The sequence below is a fragment of the Malania oleifera genome, chromosome 2 (genome assembly GCF_029873635.1).
Source record: "Malania oleifera isolate guangnan ecotype guangnan chromosome 2, ASM2987363v1, whole genome shotgun sequence".
Classification (NCBI taxonomy): Eukaryota; Viridiplantae; Streptophyta; class Magnoliopsida; order Santalales; family Ximeniaceae; genus Malania; species Malania oleifera.
Window position 1 is genome coordinate 24,691,060 of NC_080418.1, and position 20,734 is coordinate 24,711,793.

Genomic DNA, 20,734 nt, shown 5'->3' on the forward strand with positions numbered 1-20,734 from the left:
GTTAACCTATTTTTAGGTCAATATCCAACGGTTAATGGAAAATTAATTTAAAACTTTATAGTTTATACAAATTGATATTTTTCTTCATTGTAAATAAATTGTAAATTTTAAAACTCAAAACATTAAATTCGAGCATCAATAAGTGGTTTTAATTTTATAAATTTTAAGCATCCTACAAAAAGTTTAAAAACATCTACTCATGAATTGAATATTAAAAAAAATCGTAATATATATATATATATATATATGGCATATCGAATTGATTTGGTTAATTATGATTATTACATGGGTCGAATTGAAATTGAGCTATAAGTCGAAATTAAAAATCTTGAATTAAAACCAAATTGAAAAATATTTAATTAATTTTTTAATTCAATTTGATTAAATTTTACGACTTAATTCAAAATTTTTATATTTCATGCCCGCGCCGGCTAGGACCACCACCCAGATCATGAATCATCACAACACTTGGACCGTGAAAGGGCGACGAAAATGGAGTCCAATATGGTTACGAGCTTTGGGCCGGTATTCATGGGCTTGGACCCTCATGTCGGAATCCAAATTCAGAATGGATCAACGGGTCAGATCCGACCCATTCGCTGGCCCGAGCTTCACAGTTTTTCGTCTTCTCCAGCAGTTTGGCCACCCTGTTCTCTCTACCATTTTTCCCGAGCCGCTTTGTACGCTGCGCCGCTCGTCTCGCCTCACTGTGGTAGGGAAAGTGACAGAAACAAACAATGCTGGAATGGGGGAGAAAATCCTTCCTCCGTTTTCGAACACCCTCTCTTTCTCTTTCTGCATTAACTGTAATCCTTCTCCCGAGTTGCATTTTCTCGAAGTTTCTATCGCGGGAAAGGCAAAGAAAATATGAGTGTGATTGATATTCTATTCCGGGCCGACGAGATATGCAAGAGATACGACAAGTACGATGTCGACAAGCAGCGCGACCTCAACGCCTTCGGCGACGATGCCTTCTCTCACCTCTACGCCAGCGTCGAGGCCCAAATCGTGGCAGCTCTCCATGTCAGTTTCTCTGAGCCTTTTTAATTACCTCCGTTTGGTTCTCGGGAAAGGTCAGGAAATGAGAAGACGGCAAAGTTCGTTGAACTTTTCATTTTCATTTTGAACTCCCCCCACCCCGGGACCCCAAATCTCTCGTTTTCTTGGGAACCAAATGGGCATGTTTTGGATTTTGGAATTTTTGTTGCTAATGTTTAGGAGATTTACAGAAATCTGAGATGGCTTCGGTGGAAACCAATAGGGCGGCTGCGGTTGCGATGAACGCGGAGGTTCGTAGAACCAAGGGTCGGTTGCTGGATGAAATTCCCAAGTTACGAAAATTGGCACAGAAGAAGGTGATTTTGTCTTTACCAAATTCATCACTTCCAGAATCTTTTTATATTTGTTTTGCTTCTGGATCTTTATATTTCCTGTATGTCAAATCATAATTTCATTAGTTATATGGCTACGTATATTGAAGAAATCAGATTATCATGATGCTGATTCGTGATATAGTTCCATTAGTTTATAGCAGCAATGGTAAGTAACTGCAATTTGATTAACTTTTTGATGCATTTGATTCGGTACTAGATTATAATTAAGAATGCAATTGGCTACATCATTTGGTGGATCTGATCACGTTATAGAAAAAAGAAAATGCCAGTGGTATAATCTGTTAAGGTAATTGGTTCAATCATCAATGAATTTGTGAGGCTTTAATAATTTAAGGGTCCTTGCTAGCCGGCGCCCCCCCCCCCCCCCCCTCCCTCTCTCTCTCTCTCTCTCTCTGGTTCCCACATCCATGTGTAGCCCGGACACCTAATTCCCTGGATACAGGATTTAATCATTTACCATAATTTAATTCTAGTGACGGATCTGGGATTTTTGTTCAACGGGGCAGGCTTAAAGATACAAGTTAACCACTTTAAAACTGCATAAAGTTACTAAATATACATTTTGGGAAATATTTAACTTCACTTTGGAATCCCGGGCTGTGTCCCAGCCACTTATAGGGATCGACCCTATGCCTTGATGTGAACCCACCCTGTCAGTGGCTGGGATACGTCCTGGGATCCCAAACTCGGGAAGTGTAGCACAGCCCTATGCATTTGTATTACAACATAGTTTAAGCTCATTCATGTCATTTAATTAACTGAAGTATTAAGCATTTTTTAAAGGAAAATGTGAATATGGATTTTCTCATACAATGCCTGTTGACATTCTAGTGATCTACTCACTGTTAATATGAAAAGATGACCTTATAGGAAGTTCATCAACCAAGGTACTCTTAAAATGATTCTAGGTTCAAAATATTTTGATTTGTGAGGATGTGACTAACCAACCAAGTTGTTGGAAGACTAACGAACTATCCAAAGACATTTAGTTCAAATGTGTCTTAGTTGGGCACTTTATTTCACCTGGTAAAAGATAAAGGAACTTAAGATTTGGGAGTGACAAGACATTTAGGTGGACTATCGAAATACATTTAGTTTAAATGTGTCTCAGTTGGGCACTTAGTATTTCACTTGGTAAAAGATAAAGGAACTTAAGATTTGGGAGTGACAAGAAATTTAGGGTTTTAGAGCAAAATTATGAAATTAGGATTTAGGATGACATTAATGTTGCATTTGGGAGCATGGATTTCGAGCATTGGATTTGGATTTGGGTGGATTTGGACAAATTTCAATACAATTTTATATTACATCTTATCCAAATCCAATACAGATTCAATCCAAGATCTCATCAAATGTAAGGTAAGAGATATTTCTTAATGGATATTTAATTAAAATCACAAAGTGAGTTGAAGATTGGGTGGCAAAATTTTTTAAAACAAAGTGGGAAATCTAAAAAATTTTGAAGACTTAAATTTTATAATTTTTGGAAAAACATGATACTTGAGAAATATTAATTTCACCAAGATAAGTTTTAGTTTTGGCGGCCTAAGTTTAATCCTTCCAACATAAATATTAAAATCTGAAAGACTTTTAAGTTCATACAAACACATACACACATGTATGTATATATTAATGTATTTTAACCTTTATGAGATGTGGCATAAACCTCAAGGCGTGTTAAGGTGAAAGCCTCTTAGGAATTTTTTTTGTATAAAAATAAGTAATTAAATTAAATATATATTTAAAAAAAAGGAAAAAGTTAGGAAAATCACAAATAAAAAATGTTGTAAAAAAAATTCAAATATGATTTATGAACTACTTTATGGTCGCTATAAGCATAGAAACATAAAATCGTTGCAACAAACCATGCTAAGAGATCATTATAAGATTACATAGTTCAAATTTTGTTGATGACCCAAGATGGAACTTTCACTGTTTTTGAAATGTTTAGGCTAGGAAGCTTTGGAAGTTCTCTTAGATTAAAGCATTCCTTGATCGTTTCATGCATGCATGAGATTAAATTTTAAATTTTGTTAGCCTAGTGATGCACCAGTAGAAGCAATGTGATCAACAAAACAACAGTAGGGACTGACTTGGGGTAACCAGGAGAGAAATAGAGGAGAGGAGAGGAGAGGGAAGATGGAGGAAGAAGGAAGAAGAAGAGAGGACAGAGTTACAATTGGAGGCAAAGAGCACATGTTCATCTCGATTCAAATTAAAAAAAAAACTACCTACACAACTTTCACATGCTATTTATAAGAAAGCCTAAATAACATAAAATTACAAATAAGCCCCTAAAGATACATGAAATTACAAATAATTCCAAAAAGCAAACATATATTGCAAGCCCCAAAATACACAAAAACCTACTACAGAAATTAAACATGCTTAATAAACTGCTAGTTACTATATACATTTAGGTTCAGGACCCACAATCCCTTGACCCTATTCTTTGAAATTGGTTACCAAATTGGATAAAAAAATATCCATTTGAATACCCGCTTCTTGCACAACATCAATACCCTCCTTTCAAAAAAGAACTCTGCTCCATTGAGTAAGGGAAAGCACCAAAGAGTCCTTCACCATAAACAGAATCATCTCTCTTCTGAAGAAATTAACCAGTTCTAGTTAGTGGGGAGGCTATAAGAATTTTCAGAGGTATCTCATATCAAACAGCCATTGATGGCCCAACAGGACATTACAAATATTGAGAGGATAGCACTGTACTGTCTCCATAAGTGAATCAATCTTGAAGGTAAGCAAGCAACAATCATGGACCCTCAAATTGGTATTGTCCGCTCAAACAATTTTGTGTGGATTTGGATGATGCTCAACTTCCAACTTTAACTTCTTCATAGCTTTTTCAGAAACTACATTTGTACAACTACCAGGATCAAAAATCAAAGTACAGAGCTGCTTATGGAAAATGAAAGATGCTAGTTTGTCTCCAATCTTCGTTTTCTTTTTCATGTTGTCATCATCATCTATGTCACTTGGGATTTGGTCTCAGCTCCGATTACTTGAATGGCATAGTCATCTTCTTTTTCTGTACTAGCCATGAGTTTTGAAGCACTTGATTGATGGTTTGTCTGAACACCTTGCCCAATTGCTGCTTCTTTTGAATCACTCCACTAGTGCTCTTCTCAAAGCAGAGAATTGATGTACCCAGAGGAGGATTGCACTCAATCTGGACGGCAATCCAGCTGAAATGAGACAATGTGCAGCAAGCTCGGAGGCAATAGCTCGCTTCTATCCTTTCTTGTATAAAGTTAAAAATCACATCCTCTTTCCATGTGCGTGCCAGAACATGGGGTGCATGCACTGCCAGTGAGTGTCCTCTGGCTATGAAATTTTTGCAGGTGGTAGATTGAGGAGTGGCGACTCTAGTGATGGTGGCAGTGTGAAGAAATCATGTCAAGAACTAAGGGATTCTGAAGGGGTTTGGCTTGGAAATTTTCAGGTGGTGCATGGTGCCACACTGCTCCTTGGGCAGAGGAGAAGTTTTGAGGGGCTTTACAGAGGTGTCTGTTTCCAGTGGTAGTGGTGGTGTTGCAAAATGACACTTGAAAAGGGGGTTTGAAATTGAGGGGCAGCAGCTGTGACTCAAACAGGGAGAGGGAAGGAGAGAAATAAGGAAAGGAAGAATATAAAAGTGAAGAAGCGAAGTTGGGGAGAGGGAAGGAGAGAAACGGAAGATATAAAAGTGGAGGAGAAGTTGGCTAAAGGATTCAGTAGAAATTGACTACTGTAGAGGGAAAAAAGCAGCGGGAATTTAACAGGAAATAGAGGGAAAAGTAGAATGATTGAGAAGAAAATAGGGGATTGAACAAGGTAGGATGGAGATTATTGTTGGGCTCTAATACCAAATAATGCAGTAGCAGCACCAAAGGTGATGAACGGAGCAGAAGTATAGGTACTGCCGCGGGGGCAGGGGGGGTGTTTAAACAGGGAGATAAATAGAGGAGAGGAGAGGGGAATAAGGAAGGCACAAAACCTTACATGGCTTTCACACCTTGTTAAGAAATCCTAAATTACATAAAATAACACATAAACCCCTAAAGATACATGAAATTATAAATAAACCCCTGAAAACACACATATATTACAAACACAATAAAATTCACAAAAACCTACTACAAGCAAACTAAACATAAAATAAACTACTAATTAGCGAAGCATGTCTGGGTTTATGACCCAGCAGTCCCTTCATCCTATTCTTTGAAATTGGTATTGAAGTAGGGTCAACATGATCCATCTAGATACCTGCTTCTCGTCCAACATCACCTAGTTTAATGCCAAATTTGACTTAAAATTCACAAATGCAAAATGCATACGCTTCAACCAGGAAAGCGCAAAAGAGGCACCTTTTGTGCAAATGCGTTTGTGTTATTATATTTTGCATTTTCCTTTTGAGAGTTTGGTATTTTAGACTCTGCATGAGGATGTTTTAGGCATCTGTCATCTTGAGGCAAGCCTTAAAGCGAGCCTCAATGGTGTTTTTCAAACACACACACACACACACAGAGATATATATATATATATATATATATATATATATATTTATATCTACATCTCCATAATTAGGCCCCAGTTTCTGGAGGCTTTTTGCAGCCTTGCAATATTTCTGCATTTTTGGAATGTTGGTTGTTTGTATTAGTTATTTATATTGTATCTTGTTGTAATGACAATTGGAAGCATGTGCTTTTTATAATCACAATGTTGTCTAATCACAGGTGAAAGGATTGTCCAAAGAAGAACTAGCCACCCGCAGTGATCTGGTTCTTGTGCTACCAGAGAGAATTCAAGCAATACCAGATGGGACCATGGCTGCAGCCAAACAAGCTGGAGGATGGGGAACTTCAGCATCTCATAAAAACATCATGTTTGACCCATCAGGTGATTAATATTGCTGTACTTATTCAACAAAGACTCCCAGAGATTATATTCCTTAAAATGATTATTCATAGTTTTCTTGTGTTTCCTTATTTTCGTTTCACTTTTTTTTTTTTCCGCATTTGACAAACTACACAGATGGACACTTACATGATGAATTTTTCCAACAAAGTGAAGAATCTAGTCAATTTAGGCAAGAATATGAAATGCGGAAAATGAAACAGGTAAGGGTCCAGATTTATTAACCTTCTTGTCAACAGAGTGGTTTTGTTGAGTAATACTGACTGTTATGCGTCGTCATATTATTTAATTTGACACTTGCACAGGATCAAGGCCTAGATTTTATATCAGAAGGACTAGATACACTGAAGGATTTGGCCCATGATATGAATGAGGTTCGTGGTTGTTCATTTTTTAATCTTTATGTTGATGCTGTTGGAAGAAAACGAGGATTGATTATTTGTTTCATCTTGTTTAGGAATTAGATAGGCAAGTCCCATTAATGGATGAAATTGATACGAAGGTGTGTATTTTTTACTCCCTTCAACCTTTTTCCTTTTTCTTTTTAAATTAGATCACAGGGGGCAAATGATGCTGAAAATGTTTTGGTGTCTTGACAGGTGGACAGAACAACATCTGAGCTTAAGAACACTAATGTTAGACTAAAGGACACTCTTACAAAGGTAATTGATCTGAATGTTGTTCTTGAAGTTCATACTTTATTTTATTTTTTTTGTTTATGTTGGGTATCCTGGCTTCCCTGGCACATCTAGTTGACACTCTAACTGACACTCCCGTTGACCGGGCACACTCTGACACACTCTAGTGGGGACATAGAGTACTCAGACTATTCCCACGCCCACGCAATAAGGCCCCTCTCACTGCACAGGGGTAATTACAGGATTTGCTCGCTGGGGCAGGAATTGAATTTGAGACTTAAAGTGACCCATCCCAAGCCTACCCTTGCCACCTGAGCCATTGCCCGGGGTCAAGTTCATACTTTGTTGCCTCTAGGATTAGTTGCTCTTTCCTTTACATGGCAAAAATGTTGTGTTTTTAATTTTTTTTTTAAATTATCTATTTTTCCAGATGAGAACGAGTCGAAACTTCTGTATCGACATTATTCTGCTTTGCATAATTCTGGGCATTGTTTCCTACTTATATAAGTAAGCCCCACTCTCTCTTTATTACTTATAAGAGCAGTATTTGAGATGCAGACACCAAACCATATAATTTTGCTGTCAATTTCTTGAATCCTTATATTCTATGCAAAATCACGGGAGACTTGAGCTTGTACTGGTTATGTTGTTTGACTTAGAGTGATGCTAGAACCGTGAGATTATAGGTCTGCCCATTTTGATTATAGAAATACCATGTATTTACTCTAGTAACTTGTCAATGCGCAGTTGTATGGTTTGCTTTCCATTTCTCACGTCGAGTATAACTGCATCCCATTTTAGTGCAATGAACCAATATATTTTACACAAGTGTCCTTTGGTTTATAGAATCTATGATGCCCCTTAGACCGGCATATTCCTGGTTGCTATTTTCAAAAAACCAAAGTCCATAAGAGTATGTTTCTTTGGCTTCTGGCTGTAGGATTCCAAACGAATGTGATATTGCGACTACGACACCTTCTGGCACCAAAACAAACATAAAAATGGGACACTATGGGCATTATATTCCCGGGAATTATGAAGTTGACTTGTTTGGTGTACAAGAATAGAATGGAATTGGTCATTGTAATCTACAGATTTCTGCCTACTTTTTAACATTTTATTCCACTCCTAATCCATTCCACTCCAGCATTACCAAACATTGGATTAGGTTGAACCTGCGTCTCCCTTTTTGTCTCTTGTATTATGTTTTGAAGCAAACAAATGGATTCCCACCTTTCTCTTTTAGCTGCCTCTGTAGATAAATATGAATAAAATGACTTAGTTCTCTTGTCTGCATTTCCTTTCACTCCTTTTAAAAGAATTTCTGATATTGAGTTGTGCTTCTTTGGATGCAGCGTGCTGAACTGAAATGGTTTTTGGGAGGATTCTGCAGGTTCTCTGGTAGCATATTCCCTTCATTTCTTCCAGCGATTGTCTGCTTCTTGTGTTTCGACCGAGTAGGGTCCTGACCAAAAGAGTGGACTGGTCTATTAGAGAAAGAGAATCGAGCTTTATGAAATGATTGGCAATAGATGATAATTGAGATAAAAGGAGAACTTAACCCCCACTTGAAGATTAGGCTAAAATCTTTGTGAATCTTTTATTGTCGAGTTATTTTCATCATTCAGGAGTTGTCCTGTTACCACCATCCAGCTGAATGAAAAATAATGCAATGGCTCAGTCATACAAAGTGTATGAAGAGAGACTGCTTGATACAATTGTTCTTAGCATTCGTCTTGAAATAACATAGAAGCTTATTGTCGAATTCATTCGACTACTCGAGCAAGCAACCTCTCTCTCTCTCTCTCTCTCTCTCTCTCTCCATTCAAGCCTTGTCCCGTGTATTCTCTTCTATGCTCACTGCTATTCTGCATTGTATTCTATTGAGTTACAATCCGGATTCACTAATTAGCTTTCTTAACCTCTGTTCTCCTATTTACAAGCTTTTATAAAAATAGTATTAATTAAAAAACACAGGATATGTTCAACCGTGAAAAATGACTTTTAACAATTTAACTTTTTAACCTGCAAGCATTTGTATGGAAGGGTGCTGGGTTGAGATATTCTCCATTGTTATCATTATTATATTTTTCTAAATACGACCGGGTAAAATCCAATAATACTTGCTGAGTTTTTTGAAAATAACACTCGATATCATAACAAAAAATTATTATTATTTTAATTTTTTAAAAAAATATACGAAAAAAATAAAAATTACTAATAAATTATAAAATGCCTAATAATTATAATACTAAAAAATGTTTATTAGATGCAACTTTCAAAATGTTTAATGACTAAACACATAATAAAACATAGTTCAACATTTTTAAATTCAAATAATTTTTTAAAATAGTGTTGAGAAAAGATTAAACAAAATTCCAAAATTCATTCTTTATAAATTAAAATTATAAATTGGGATGTTAGTTCTTTTGTGTGAAAAATATGAATGCTAAATAGATAAAGAAAACTCAAATTTATATTTATTGGTTGACCATTGTTTGAGATAATTCCTTGACTTGCTAATTTTTTTCAATTGCTATGTTATTAAATATGGTGTTCAACCAAACCCAAAAAAATAAGCCATAAATTGACCAACCATTTGATTTTAAATTATATTTTGTTTATTAAAGATATATTTAGTTATTTAATTTTCATGAAATGTATGTAGCAAATATTTTGTAAGGGTATAATTATTTATAATTATTTCTATCATTTATTTTTCATAATTTTTAATTTTTTAAAAATAATAATTTAATTATGTTGTCATTCTTATATCAACTGATTGGCCCATCTTAGTCGTTGGGTGTTCAATTCACTTATAAGTTTAATTTTTAAAATATATTGTAATTAATTGATCAATTTTTTAAAATTAATTTATTAAGTTAATGTCATTTTTTTAATTTATCTTGCCAAAATTGAGTGGAAAGGTAAAATTATCATTTTATCACAGATTAAATTTAATTGTTTAATTGAACTAATAGCCAACAAACGAAAGGTTTATTTTATTAATAAAATTAAACCCCAATTGGTAATTTTTGAAAACTCAGATGGAGTGTCATTTTTTAAAAAGTGAGGGAATATTGTTAGATTTTATCCAATAGGATAAGGTGAATTTGCCATAGTATCACGTTAAATTATTTACAACAAAATTCCACACTGGTCTGCATGAATGAAGATTGACAAAGGGCACAAGAAAAATTGAAAATTTGAATTGAACTGAAAATTTGATTAATCATTCTCTTTAGTTCGGTTTTGACTCAAAATTTTTAATTTTTTTAGTTATGGATTTGGTTTTGGTTATCAATGTTTTAAATTTATATATAAATACATATGATATAATGTTATATATAATTTAAATAATTTATATAAAAATAATTGTATTGATCTAAGATTGATGTTTAAATTTTAATGATGAATATTAAACTCTATATGCTCAATATTTTGGAAGAAAAAAAAATATTAATATGTAATGATTTTAAAATTTTAAACTGGGTCTAATGTTCCAGTTCGATTAGCCATTGGATATTAGTTTAAAAAATTAATTAGTCGATTTTGGTCAACCATTTGGAATAGTTTAATTTTTATTTATATTTTCTATTAAACAAAACTTTGATTCAGTTAATGATTCAAAGAGCATGATTTATGTAACTATATTATGCTTAATCTTGAGATTGTATAATGATAGTATATTTTTGTTAAACTTGCATTACTTTAAGTTTTCAGTTATTATGTTTGCGAGTATGTATTTACAGTTTTAAATTTGTATATGTGAATTTTGGTTCAACTTAATATAATTTAATATTATATATTTTTTTAAATTTACATATCAAATCTAATGCGGGTAGAGTTCCTTAAAAAGAATAGTTCTCATTTAGAATAACCTTGATGGTTGGATTTAAATTGATCCAAATTCAAATATTTGTCAATGACTAGAAACCTCACAATTACAATATATAGAATTGGTCCATCATTTAAGAATTATTTTATTGTATTGCATTTTATGATAGTATCTAAATTTCTTTGGTGGATTAATTTATTTGATTGACTTTTCCCTCAATTCCTATATATCCCCAATAGATAATAAAAGGTGATTCTAATTTTAATCATCAATGGTGGTCTAAATCCACTTTGATTTTGACTTCCAAACATGGCTATGGTTGCTTTTTTTTTTTTTTTCCCCTTTATGTTTGTTGTTGTTTTTGTTTAGAAGTTTACCTAAAACTTAATTTACACAATGAAAAATAATTCATCTCTCATCTTATATATTTTCTCATCTCTCTGTCAATTCAAAGAGAATATGTTTTCTCCTGCTAGCCATGCAAGAGGAAATCGTCAATGATTTCTTATGTTGAGTGGAATGCATGTACAAAGAGAAAACATAGTTGAAAACATAATTGTTGGCTATGTAATAGGAAACCTTCGACGGTTTTGCCAGGTGCAGAAAAAATAGTCGACTGTTTTTATCCTGTTACATTGACTGTTTGGTCTCGGTTTCAAACCGTTGATGTGTTGGGAGAGATAATAACAAACAATCATAGCGAAATAATTCTTTTCCCTATCTGCAAGCAAATATAGTATCCTTACTTTTATACGTGATGAAAATAATAATAAAAATAATCAATCACACCAAGCCACAAAAACATAAGCAATTTTTACATAGAAAACTTCCCCAATGTGAGGAAGAAAAATCATGGGACCTAGTCCAGTTGAAACCTCCACTATCAACCAAATAATGGGTACACCAAGTCTTCTCTAATTGTAATTTGAGGTTACAAATATATCTCATCAAGATATCAACAATCTTGGCAAATACAAAAGAATTGGAGAGAATATACCAAAATCGCGAATACTATTCATGGGTAAAAATCCCAACTCCCGAGCTCAAAATCCGATCTCCACCGTACAGATTGTAGTTCCTTGAGTCGTGAACGTCTCCTCCAAATTTTAGCTTGATCTGATCACAGACAAAGCGGAATCGGAGTCTCGATGAAATCTGGGCAGCATGAGAAAAAATCACATTTTTCTCTCTTTCTTTTGAGAAGTGACGACTCCTCCCTACTCCCATCTCTTTTTATAACTTCCTTTAGGTTATCACACTAAAGGGATGGGCTTTAACTTTTTAATAAATCCCACTTGGGCTTTCCTCCACATGAAAGGAAATAACCCAACAAATCTCCCCCTTTCTGATTATGTGGAGCGAATCGCCATCCCGACGATCGAACAACAAACTTCAAGCTTCTGCCTTGGTAGTGTCTTTGTTAACGTATCAAAACCATTATCATCAATGTGAACCTTCTCAAGTTCCAGTAACTTATCGTTCAACGCATCTCTGATCCAATGGTATCGTACATAAATGTGCTTCGATCTTGCATGGAAACTGGAATTCTTAGCAAGATGAATAACATTCTGGCTATCACAAAACAACACATACCTTTGCTGCTTGAAACCAAGTTCTCTCAAGAACTTCTTTTCCCATAGAAACTCTTTAGTCACTTCCGTTGTTGCAATGAACTCTGCCTCTGTCGTAAAAAGAGTAATACACTTCTGAAGTCTCGATTGCCAAGCTATAGCCCCACCTGCAAAAGTTATCAAATAACCCGAAATAGACTTACGAGTATCCACATCCCTTGTCATATCTGCATCTATGTAACCAACTAACAATGGTTGTCCATTTCCCAAACCAAGTCTCAAACTAGAAGTGCCTCGAAGATACCTCACGATCCACTTCACTGCATTCCAGTGCTCTCTTCCTGGATTTGACAAGAATCGATTAACTACACTAACTGCATAGGCTATATCTGGTTTTGTGCAAAACATTGCATACATCAAAGTTCCTACTACTAAGGCATAAAGAACTCTTTCCATGTCTTCCTTTTCCTTATCTGTAGAAGTACATTCCTTTGTACTTAGTCTGAAGTGGGTAGCAAGAGGAGAGCTAACCACTTTAGCTTTGTCCATATTGAACCTCTCAAACACTTTCTCAATGTACTCCTCCTGTGACAAATATAACTTCTTGATACTCATGTCATAACCGATTCTTATGCCAAGAATTTTATTTGCTGGCCCCAAATCCTTCATAGCAAATGACTTACTCAATTGCTTCTTCAACTAGTTAATCCTTGAAGCATTTTTACTAACAATCAGCATGTCATCCACATAAAGTAGTAAGAAAATAAAATCATCATAAGAGAATTTCTGAACAAATACACAATGATCTAAAGTTGTCTTCTTGTAGCCTTGTTCCCCCATAACAGACTCAAACTTCTTATACTAGTGTCTCGGTGCTTGTTTCAAACCATATAGGCTTTTCTTCAGCTTACACACATAATCCTATTTCCCTTTTACTCTGAAACCCTCTGGCTGCTTCATATAAATTTCTTCCTCCAAATCACGATGAATGAAGGAAGTTTTCACATCCAACTACTCAACTTCCAAGTCAAGACTAGCTGCTAAACCGAGTATTATACGAATCGATGACATCTTTACAATTGGAGAGAAGATCTCATCAAAGTCAATACCTTTTCTCTGACCAAACCCTTTTACAACCAGTCTAACTTTGTACCGTTGCCATGAAGAGAACTCATTTGGCTTCTTCTTGTAAATCCACTTGTTCTCCAAAACTCCTTTTCTTTTAGGTAGCTTCACTGACTCAAAGGTGTGGTTATCATGCAAAGACTGCATCTAATCTTGTATGGCCTCAACCCACTCTGTCTTGTGTTCATCTTCCATGGCTTCTGCAAAACACTGGGGCTCTTCCCCGTCAATCAATAACACATACCATTTTGTTGAATACCGAGTGGAAGGATGTCGTTCTCTGGCTGACCTCCTGGATGGAATCTCTGGTGGAATCTCTAGCACTGTCAATTGCTCATTAGTGTCAACATCTCCTTGAACCTGTAAGGGAACATCCACATCACCTCTACCCTAGTGGTCATCCTGAATATCATTCTCAACCTGGGATGAAAAATTCTTCAAAGGAACTTGATCCACATTAGTCAAACTGTCACCTTGCTAAGACATAGATGTCTATGCCTTCTTAATATCCTGAATCGTCTAATATTTTACAAACACGACATCTCTGCTTCCCACAATTTTCTTCTCAACTGGATCATAAAGCTTGTATCCAAAGTCATCTAGACCGTAGCCAAGGAATATACATTGTTGCGTTTTCTTATCAAGTTTGGACTTTTCATCTTTTGGAATATGCACAAATGCTTTGCACCCAAAAACACACAGGTGATTATAGGAAACATCCTTACCTGTCAAAACTCGGTCTGGCACATCAAACTGTAGAGGAACGCAAGGTGTAATATTTAACACATGAACAACAGTGCTCAAAGCCTCCGCCCAAAAGATTTTGGCAACCGGGCTTGTGAAAGCAAATATCTCACTCCCTTAACTAGTGTTCTATTTGTCCTTTTTGCCATGCCATTCAATTTAGGAATTTTCGGAAGAGTCTTTTGATGTTGAATACTCAGTTGTCTGCAATACTCATCAAATGGACTAGAATACTCTCCACCGTTATCAGTCCGAATGCACCTTAGTTTCTTCTCAATCTGTCTCTCAATTAGGGCTCGAAATTGCTTGAACTCATCCAACACTTGGTCTTTTGACTTCAAGGTATATACCCACAACTTCCTTGAATGATCATCTATGAAGGTCACAAAGTATCTGAAGCCACCAAGTGTTCTCATCTTCATAGGGCCACACACATCCAAATGTACCAAATCTAGTATCTTTGACTTTCTCGAATGAAGGGAATTCTTGAAGGAAACTCTACTCTGCTTCCCTAACAAACAATGAGTACACCTTTTCATAAGTATACTTTTTAGTCCACATAGCAAACTTTTCTTCCCTAGTAGAGCTAATCCTTTCTCACTTATGTGAGCCAGTCTTTTGTGCCACAGCTCTATTGTACCATTATCCTCCATCGCATTAACAATGTCGTTGGAGATCTTTGCTTGCAGAACGTACAATGCAGAGTGCTTCATGCCTCGAGCCACAACCATAGCACCCCTGGTGAGCTTCCACTGGCCATCGCTGAAAGTGCTACAATACCTTTCGTCATCGAGTTTACCCGTAGAAATCAAATTCAAACAAATGTCAGGAATATTCTTCACATCTCTAAGAACTAAACTCGTGCCATTATTTGTCTTCATATACACATCACCAATTCCAATGACTTTAACCAAGCCATCATTTCCCATCTTTACTGTTCCAAAGTCTCCGATCTATAGGATGTAAAGAGATCCTTTCGAGATGTAGCATGAATGGAGGCACCACTATCAATCACCCAACTGGTCTCATGGTATGCAACATTTATCATCTCATCATCATAAACAATAAGGAAGTCTACAGGAGCGGTGGTAGCAACTCTATCATCACCATCTTTGTCATCTTCATTCTTCGTTCCCTTCCCTTTCTTATTCTTATTCTTGTTTTCTTTCTTCAATTACTTGCAATATTTCTTGATGTGTCCCTTTTTCCTGCAATGATGACACTCAACATTTGCAACTTGTTGGACTTGCTTTTGCTGTTATCTCTATTCTTCGGACCTCTGCTCTTACTTCTCCCCCTCTTTTCTGTAACCAAGATCTATGACTATGAAGAGGATCCCTGTGTTTTTCTTCACATCTCTTCATTTAGCAAACAACTCTCGGTCATATCCATTGTGATTATACCCTTTGGAGCGGAGCTAGACAATGAAGTTCTGAGCGTCTCCCACGAGTCCGGTAATGAACCAAGCAACCATAACCCTTGTATCTCATCATCAAACTTAATACCCATTCCAGCCAACTGATTAATAATTCCTTGGAATTTATTCAGGTGATCAGATAAAGGAGTCCCGTCCTAGTACCTCAAAGCCATCATTTGTTTAATAAAAAACAACTTATTATTTCCATTCTTTCTAGCATATAGCTATTCAACCTTACTCCATAAAGAATGTGCATTTGTCTCTCGACTAATATGGTTCAAAACATCATCATCTACCCACTACCTAATATAATCACACACCTATCGATGTAACAAAGTCCATTCCATATCAGACTTTTTTTCCTAGTTTTTCAGCACTAAACACCGGTATGTAATAATATTTCACATAAAGAAGATCCTCCATTTTTCCTTTCCATATGTGATAATTTGAACCATTGAGATTAATCATTCTATTAGTATTTGCTTCCATAACTCAAATTGCCAACCTGACAATCTGTCAACCAAACTCTGATACCACTTTGTTGGGAGAGATAACAACAAACAACCACAACAGAATAATTCTTCTCCCTATATGCAAACAAATATAATATCTCTACTTTTTATACATGCTGAAAATAATAATAAAAATAATCAATCACACCAAACCACAAAAACACAAGCAATTTTTACGTGAAAAACTTTCCCAGTGTGAGGAAGAAAAATCACGGGACTAGTCCAATTGAAACCTCCACTATCAACCAAATAATGGGTACACCAAGTCTTCTCTAATCGCAATTTGAGGTTACAAATATATCTTATCAAGATATCAACAATCTTGGCGTATACAAAGAGAATTGGAGAGAATATACTAAAATTGCAGTTACTGTTTACGGGCAAAAATCTCAACTCCCAAGCTCAAAATCCGATCTCTACTGTTCAGATTGTAGCTCCTTGAGTCGTGAACCTCTCCTCCAAATTTTAGTTCGATCAGACCACAAACGAATCAAGATCGGAGTCTTAATGAAATCTGGGTAGCATGAGAAAAAATCACGTTTTTCTCTCTTTCTTTTGAGAAGTGACGACTCCTCCCTTCTCCCCTCTCTTTTTATAACTTCATTTAGGTTATCACACTAAATTATTAGACTTTGAGCTTTTAATAAATCCCACTTGGGCTTTCCTTCACATGGAAGGAAATAATCCAACACGATGTTTTTGCTCGATTACTCAGTGTTGGTTTTCAAATTTTGAATTAGGAAGTTCTATAGGATGGGTTTCTTGGGGGGGGGGGGGGGGGGAGGAGGGGGGAACCTCCGAAAGGGTTATATATATATATATATACATGTTGTATGTTGTAATTCATATGTCTTTTGATATAAGATTGTGAAAATTCACTGTCGTTTGTTCCTGTGGATATAAGTATTGCCAAACCACGTAATTTTTTGTGTCATTGTTTTATTACTTTCATATAATTTGTATAATTGTGTTTTTCTATATATTTTACTATTGGTTGTTGCATTATAAAATCGTTTGTTTCCGCTGCATATTAATTTGCACAACAAAATTTATAGCCAAAATAATGTATACATTTAAATATAAATGGAGAATTAGCTGTCAATGACAATTTGTAGTTGGGCAACTTGGCAGGAGGGGGGTGGGTGGGTGTCAAATTGGCAAGTGTCTCAACTTAGACCTAATAGACTGATTCAAGTACAATCTCTCATTTAAAAGATAAAATATTTTATTATACAAAAATGTGAAAATAAGCTCGTTTAGCGGATGAGTTATGCAAACCTAATCTTGAAAATCACTTGTTTGAATAATGAACGAGTTCTTATAGAACTAAACTTTTAAACTGTTCGTAAATGATTTGATTTGTTCCTAATCATACTTCTATGCATTCTCATTCATCGTTTCGATAATTCAAACTCGAATTTATAATAACGTACATATTTAAATTCAAATAGAAATTTTAGCCGCCAATGACTATTTGTGATGGGACAACTTGAGGGTTTAACTCATAATTCTCCCATTTAATTATGCTTTTATGGGAAGAATTTTGAATTTATATTGTCAAAGCAACATTCGTGGCTGTCCTATGTGGGGCCCACAAATGTCCTCCCATAGGTTGCCAATTGTACTGAAATTTTACTGAACGTACAAAAACTTTTAAATCCATTATTAAATTCAATTAAACACTTTAAAAGTCCATTTAGGAGTCTATTTTTTTTAAAAAAATTATTAAAAATGTCAATTTAGGAAATAATCAGTTGGTGAATCATACACGCCTTTCGAAAAATTTTGAGGTGTCTGTCACGTGATCCAGAGGGCGTCAATCGATGAACTGGAGAGGGACCCACATGAGGGTGGGGTGCAGTGTGCCCCACCCACCATATTCATTTTTAATAATTTTTTATTTATTATTTAAAAGGAAAAAGCAGTCCATGTGGGCCATTAGTCTCAACAGCCAAAAATGTTACCAAGCAAGCAGAAATTGGTGTGTTTTACTTTTACACACTCACGTGCACGATTAGGATTTTTTGAGATCTATGAGGACTTTGGGTCATCTTTCTTAGAGTGGCAAAACAGGTCAAAACCCGAAGATGATCCGTCCATCTAAATTAGACTTAAATTTAATATAAATTAATCTATTTATAAGTGAGTCAATTCGAATTCGATCTATTTATTAAACGGATTAGGTAGATTCGGGTCGAGTCACCCATTAGGTGATTCATTTATGACCCGTTTTAAATTAAAATGAATGAGTTTTTTTATTATTATTAAATATCATTTTGTATGAAATGTTTAAAATTTTTTAAAATAAATAAATTATAATTTTTAAACGGATGATCCGTTTATTAAACAGACGAATTTGAGTTTATATATTAGTCACCTGTAAACCTTAAGTGAATTACATAATTCGAGAATTTTATAGATTCAGGAAATTGTGAGAACCCTAAGTTATGTAATTCATATTTAATTTTTAATTAATTACTTAGTTCGGTTAAATCGGTTAACCAAAATTCACTTTCTCCATAACCGAATCGAAAACTAAATAATTGAATTTACCAAATTATAAAACCAAATCAAACTGAATTAATAATTAACCGAATCGAACCGATCAAATTTGATCGATAAATTCGGTTAAAATCGAATTATGCTTACCCTAGATGTAATTTCCTTCGTTTAGCTCAGTAAAACCCTTCTTATGTAGCATATTAAGGGGGGGAAAAGGTGATGAATGCAAAATTTAAAGCGTAAATAACTGTGCAAAAGAACCTCAATTTTAAGTATCTTGAACTGTGTATCATATGACCAAATAAAAAATAAGATAGAGATTTTTTAGGTAATATTTAGAAACATTGATTTTGAGGTTTAAGCTTAAACTTACGTACCTCTAGAAGAAAATTTTAAATTTTAGATAGTATTTTTGAAAATTGAATTTCAGACTTTGAATTTGATTTTAAATGAATTTGAATAAATTTGAATATAATTTTATATATCATCTTACCAAAATTCAATACAATTCTAAATTAAAGGCCACTCCAAACATAAAGTTAAAGTAATCTTATATTATAAATCAAACCAATTTGGAGATTCATGCTTCTATTGCAAAATTAAGACATGTTTTTGTGAGGCTAAAGATTTTCTTTGACAAAAAATTAAGAACATAATATACATATATATATATATATATATATATATGTATAAAATGAAAAGACTTCCATCATGTGAATGGAAAGACAATAATAAAAGGGTTAAATTCCAGAGTTTGCTATAATTCTAGCGTCCTGCAATATTGTAGATCTGTGATGTCACATCATAAGTACATATATATATTCCCCTACCCTTAAAATAATAATTACTTAAAAAAATATTTGCCATCTAATCAATAGTTAAAAAATTCAGTAGACAGAAAAGTCATCAAGTAATACTTATATATTTGGATTAGAAAAAATAATTGAATTGAATTTTAATGCACTTTAATTGCATCCAAAAGAAGCAATTAAGGTCTCATCAGCATACATGAAAATAGGACATTAAATTAAAATAAGGCCGCTATGAACTTTTTCATTATATTTTTGAACTTTTTGTATTATACATTAATAATAAAAAGAATATAGTATAGGATTTGTTTGGAAGAGGAAATTTTTTATTTTTTATTTTCATTTCTAAAATAATTACAAAATATATATCATTTTTGAACTTTTTGTATTATACATTAATAATAAAAGAATATAGTATAGGATTTGTTTGGAAGAGGAAATTTTTTATTTTTTATTTTTTATTTTCATTTCTAAAATAATTACAAAAAATATATCATTTGTTTTTTCTAATGCTTGTTTGAAAATTTGAAAAGTATATTTTGTTTTCCAAAGTTTCCATTTAAATATGTAAAAATTGGATAAAAATGTGATATTTTAAAATTTTTTAGAAAATTAGAAATGAAAATTTAAAACTATTTTTATAGAATAAAAACGCCTAATGTCTGTAAAGTGAATTTAAAGACATACTGTATTTGGAAGTATGAATTTCGAGACTTAAATTTTAACTTTTATAAATTTTAAATATAATTGCTTATTATGTTGTTACCCTCCATTGGTTTGCAAAATTAGGGTGTATGATATCAAAATTCTTACATCAACTCTCATTCCCATGTTTGGTTTACCTAAATTAGTATGGAATTGCATTCAAACAAGAATGGCGATTTCCGTTTTAATGGTTTAGGATCATTCCTCTCCTATATATAAGCTAGGAGTCACAATTTAACTGATTGAGCCAGCGGGGACCGTGGATGGTGAGAGTTTTCTATGAGCCAGTAGGGACTGTGGATGGTAATGGAGATGTGTCCTGAGAGTCGGGTTGACCGAACGTCCAATTGATACACAGAAGTTGTGTCTGCGTTTGGACTTTACCATGATTAGCGAGAACTGGGGGCGGAGGATGCTAATCCGTAAGTTTGGTGCCGCACCAAGGGGTCCGAAGGGCTCGTTGGTGGCTGGAGTTCCTATGTAATAAAAAAAAAAAGAATAGTAACCCTAATAATCCAAATAATTATTATTATTATTTTCTTTCCTAGGCTATGACTTGTTCCTC

The 20,734-nt window shown here is 34.5% G+C and overlaps 1 protein-coding gene across 1 annotated transcript; it reads left to right on the plus strand.

Annotated features, from left to right (window-relative positions):
• Nucleotides 1-867: 867 nt before the first annotated feature.
• LOC131148878 (syntaxin-71-like) lies at nt 868-8,581 on the plus strand. Its single transcript, XM_058098828.1, has 9 exons — nt 868-1,023; nt 1,230-1,355; nt 6,128-6,290; nt 6,426-6,511; nt 6,614-6,682; nt 6,766-6,810; nt 6,908-6,970; nt 7,377-7,453; nt 8,302-8,581. The coding sequence occupies exons 1-9, from the start codon at nt 868-870 to the stop codon at nt 8,312-8,314; spliced, it is 798 nt and encodes a 265-aa protein (XP_057954811.1). The 3' UTR covers nt 8,315-8,581.
• Nucleotides 8,582-20,734: the final 12,153 nt, after the last annotated feature.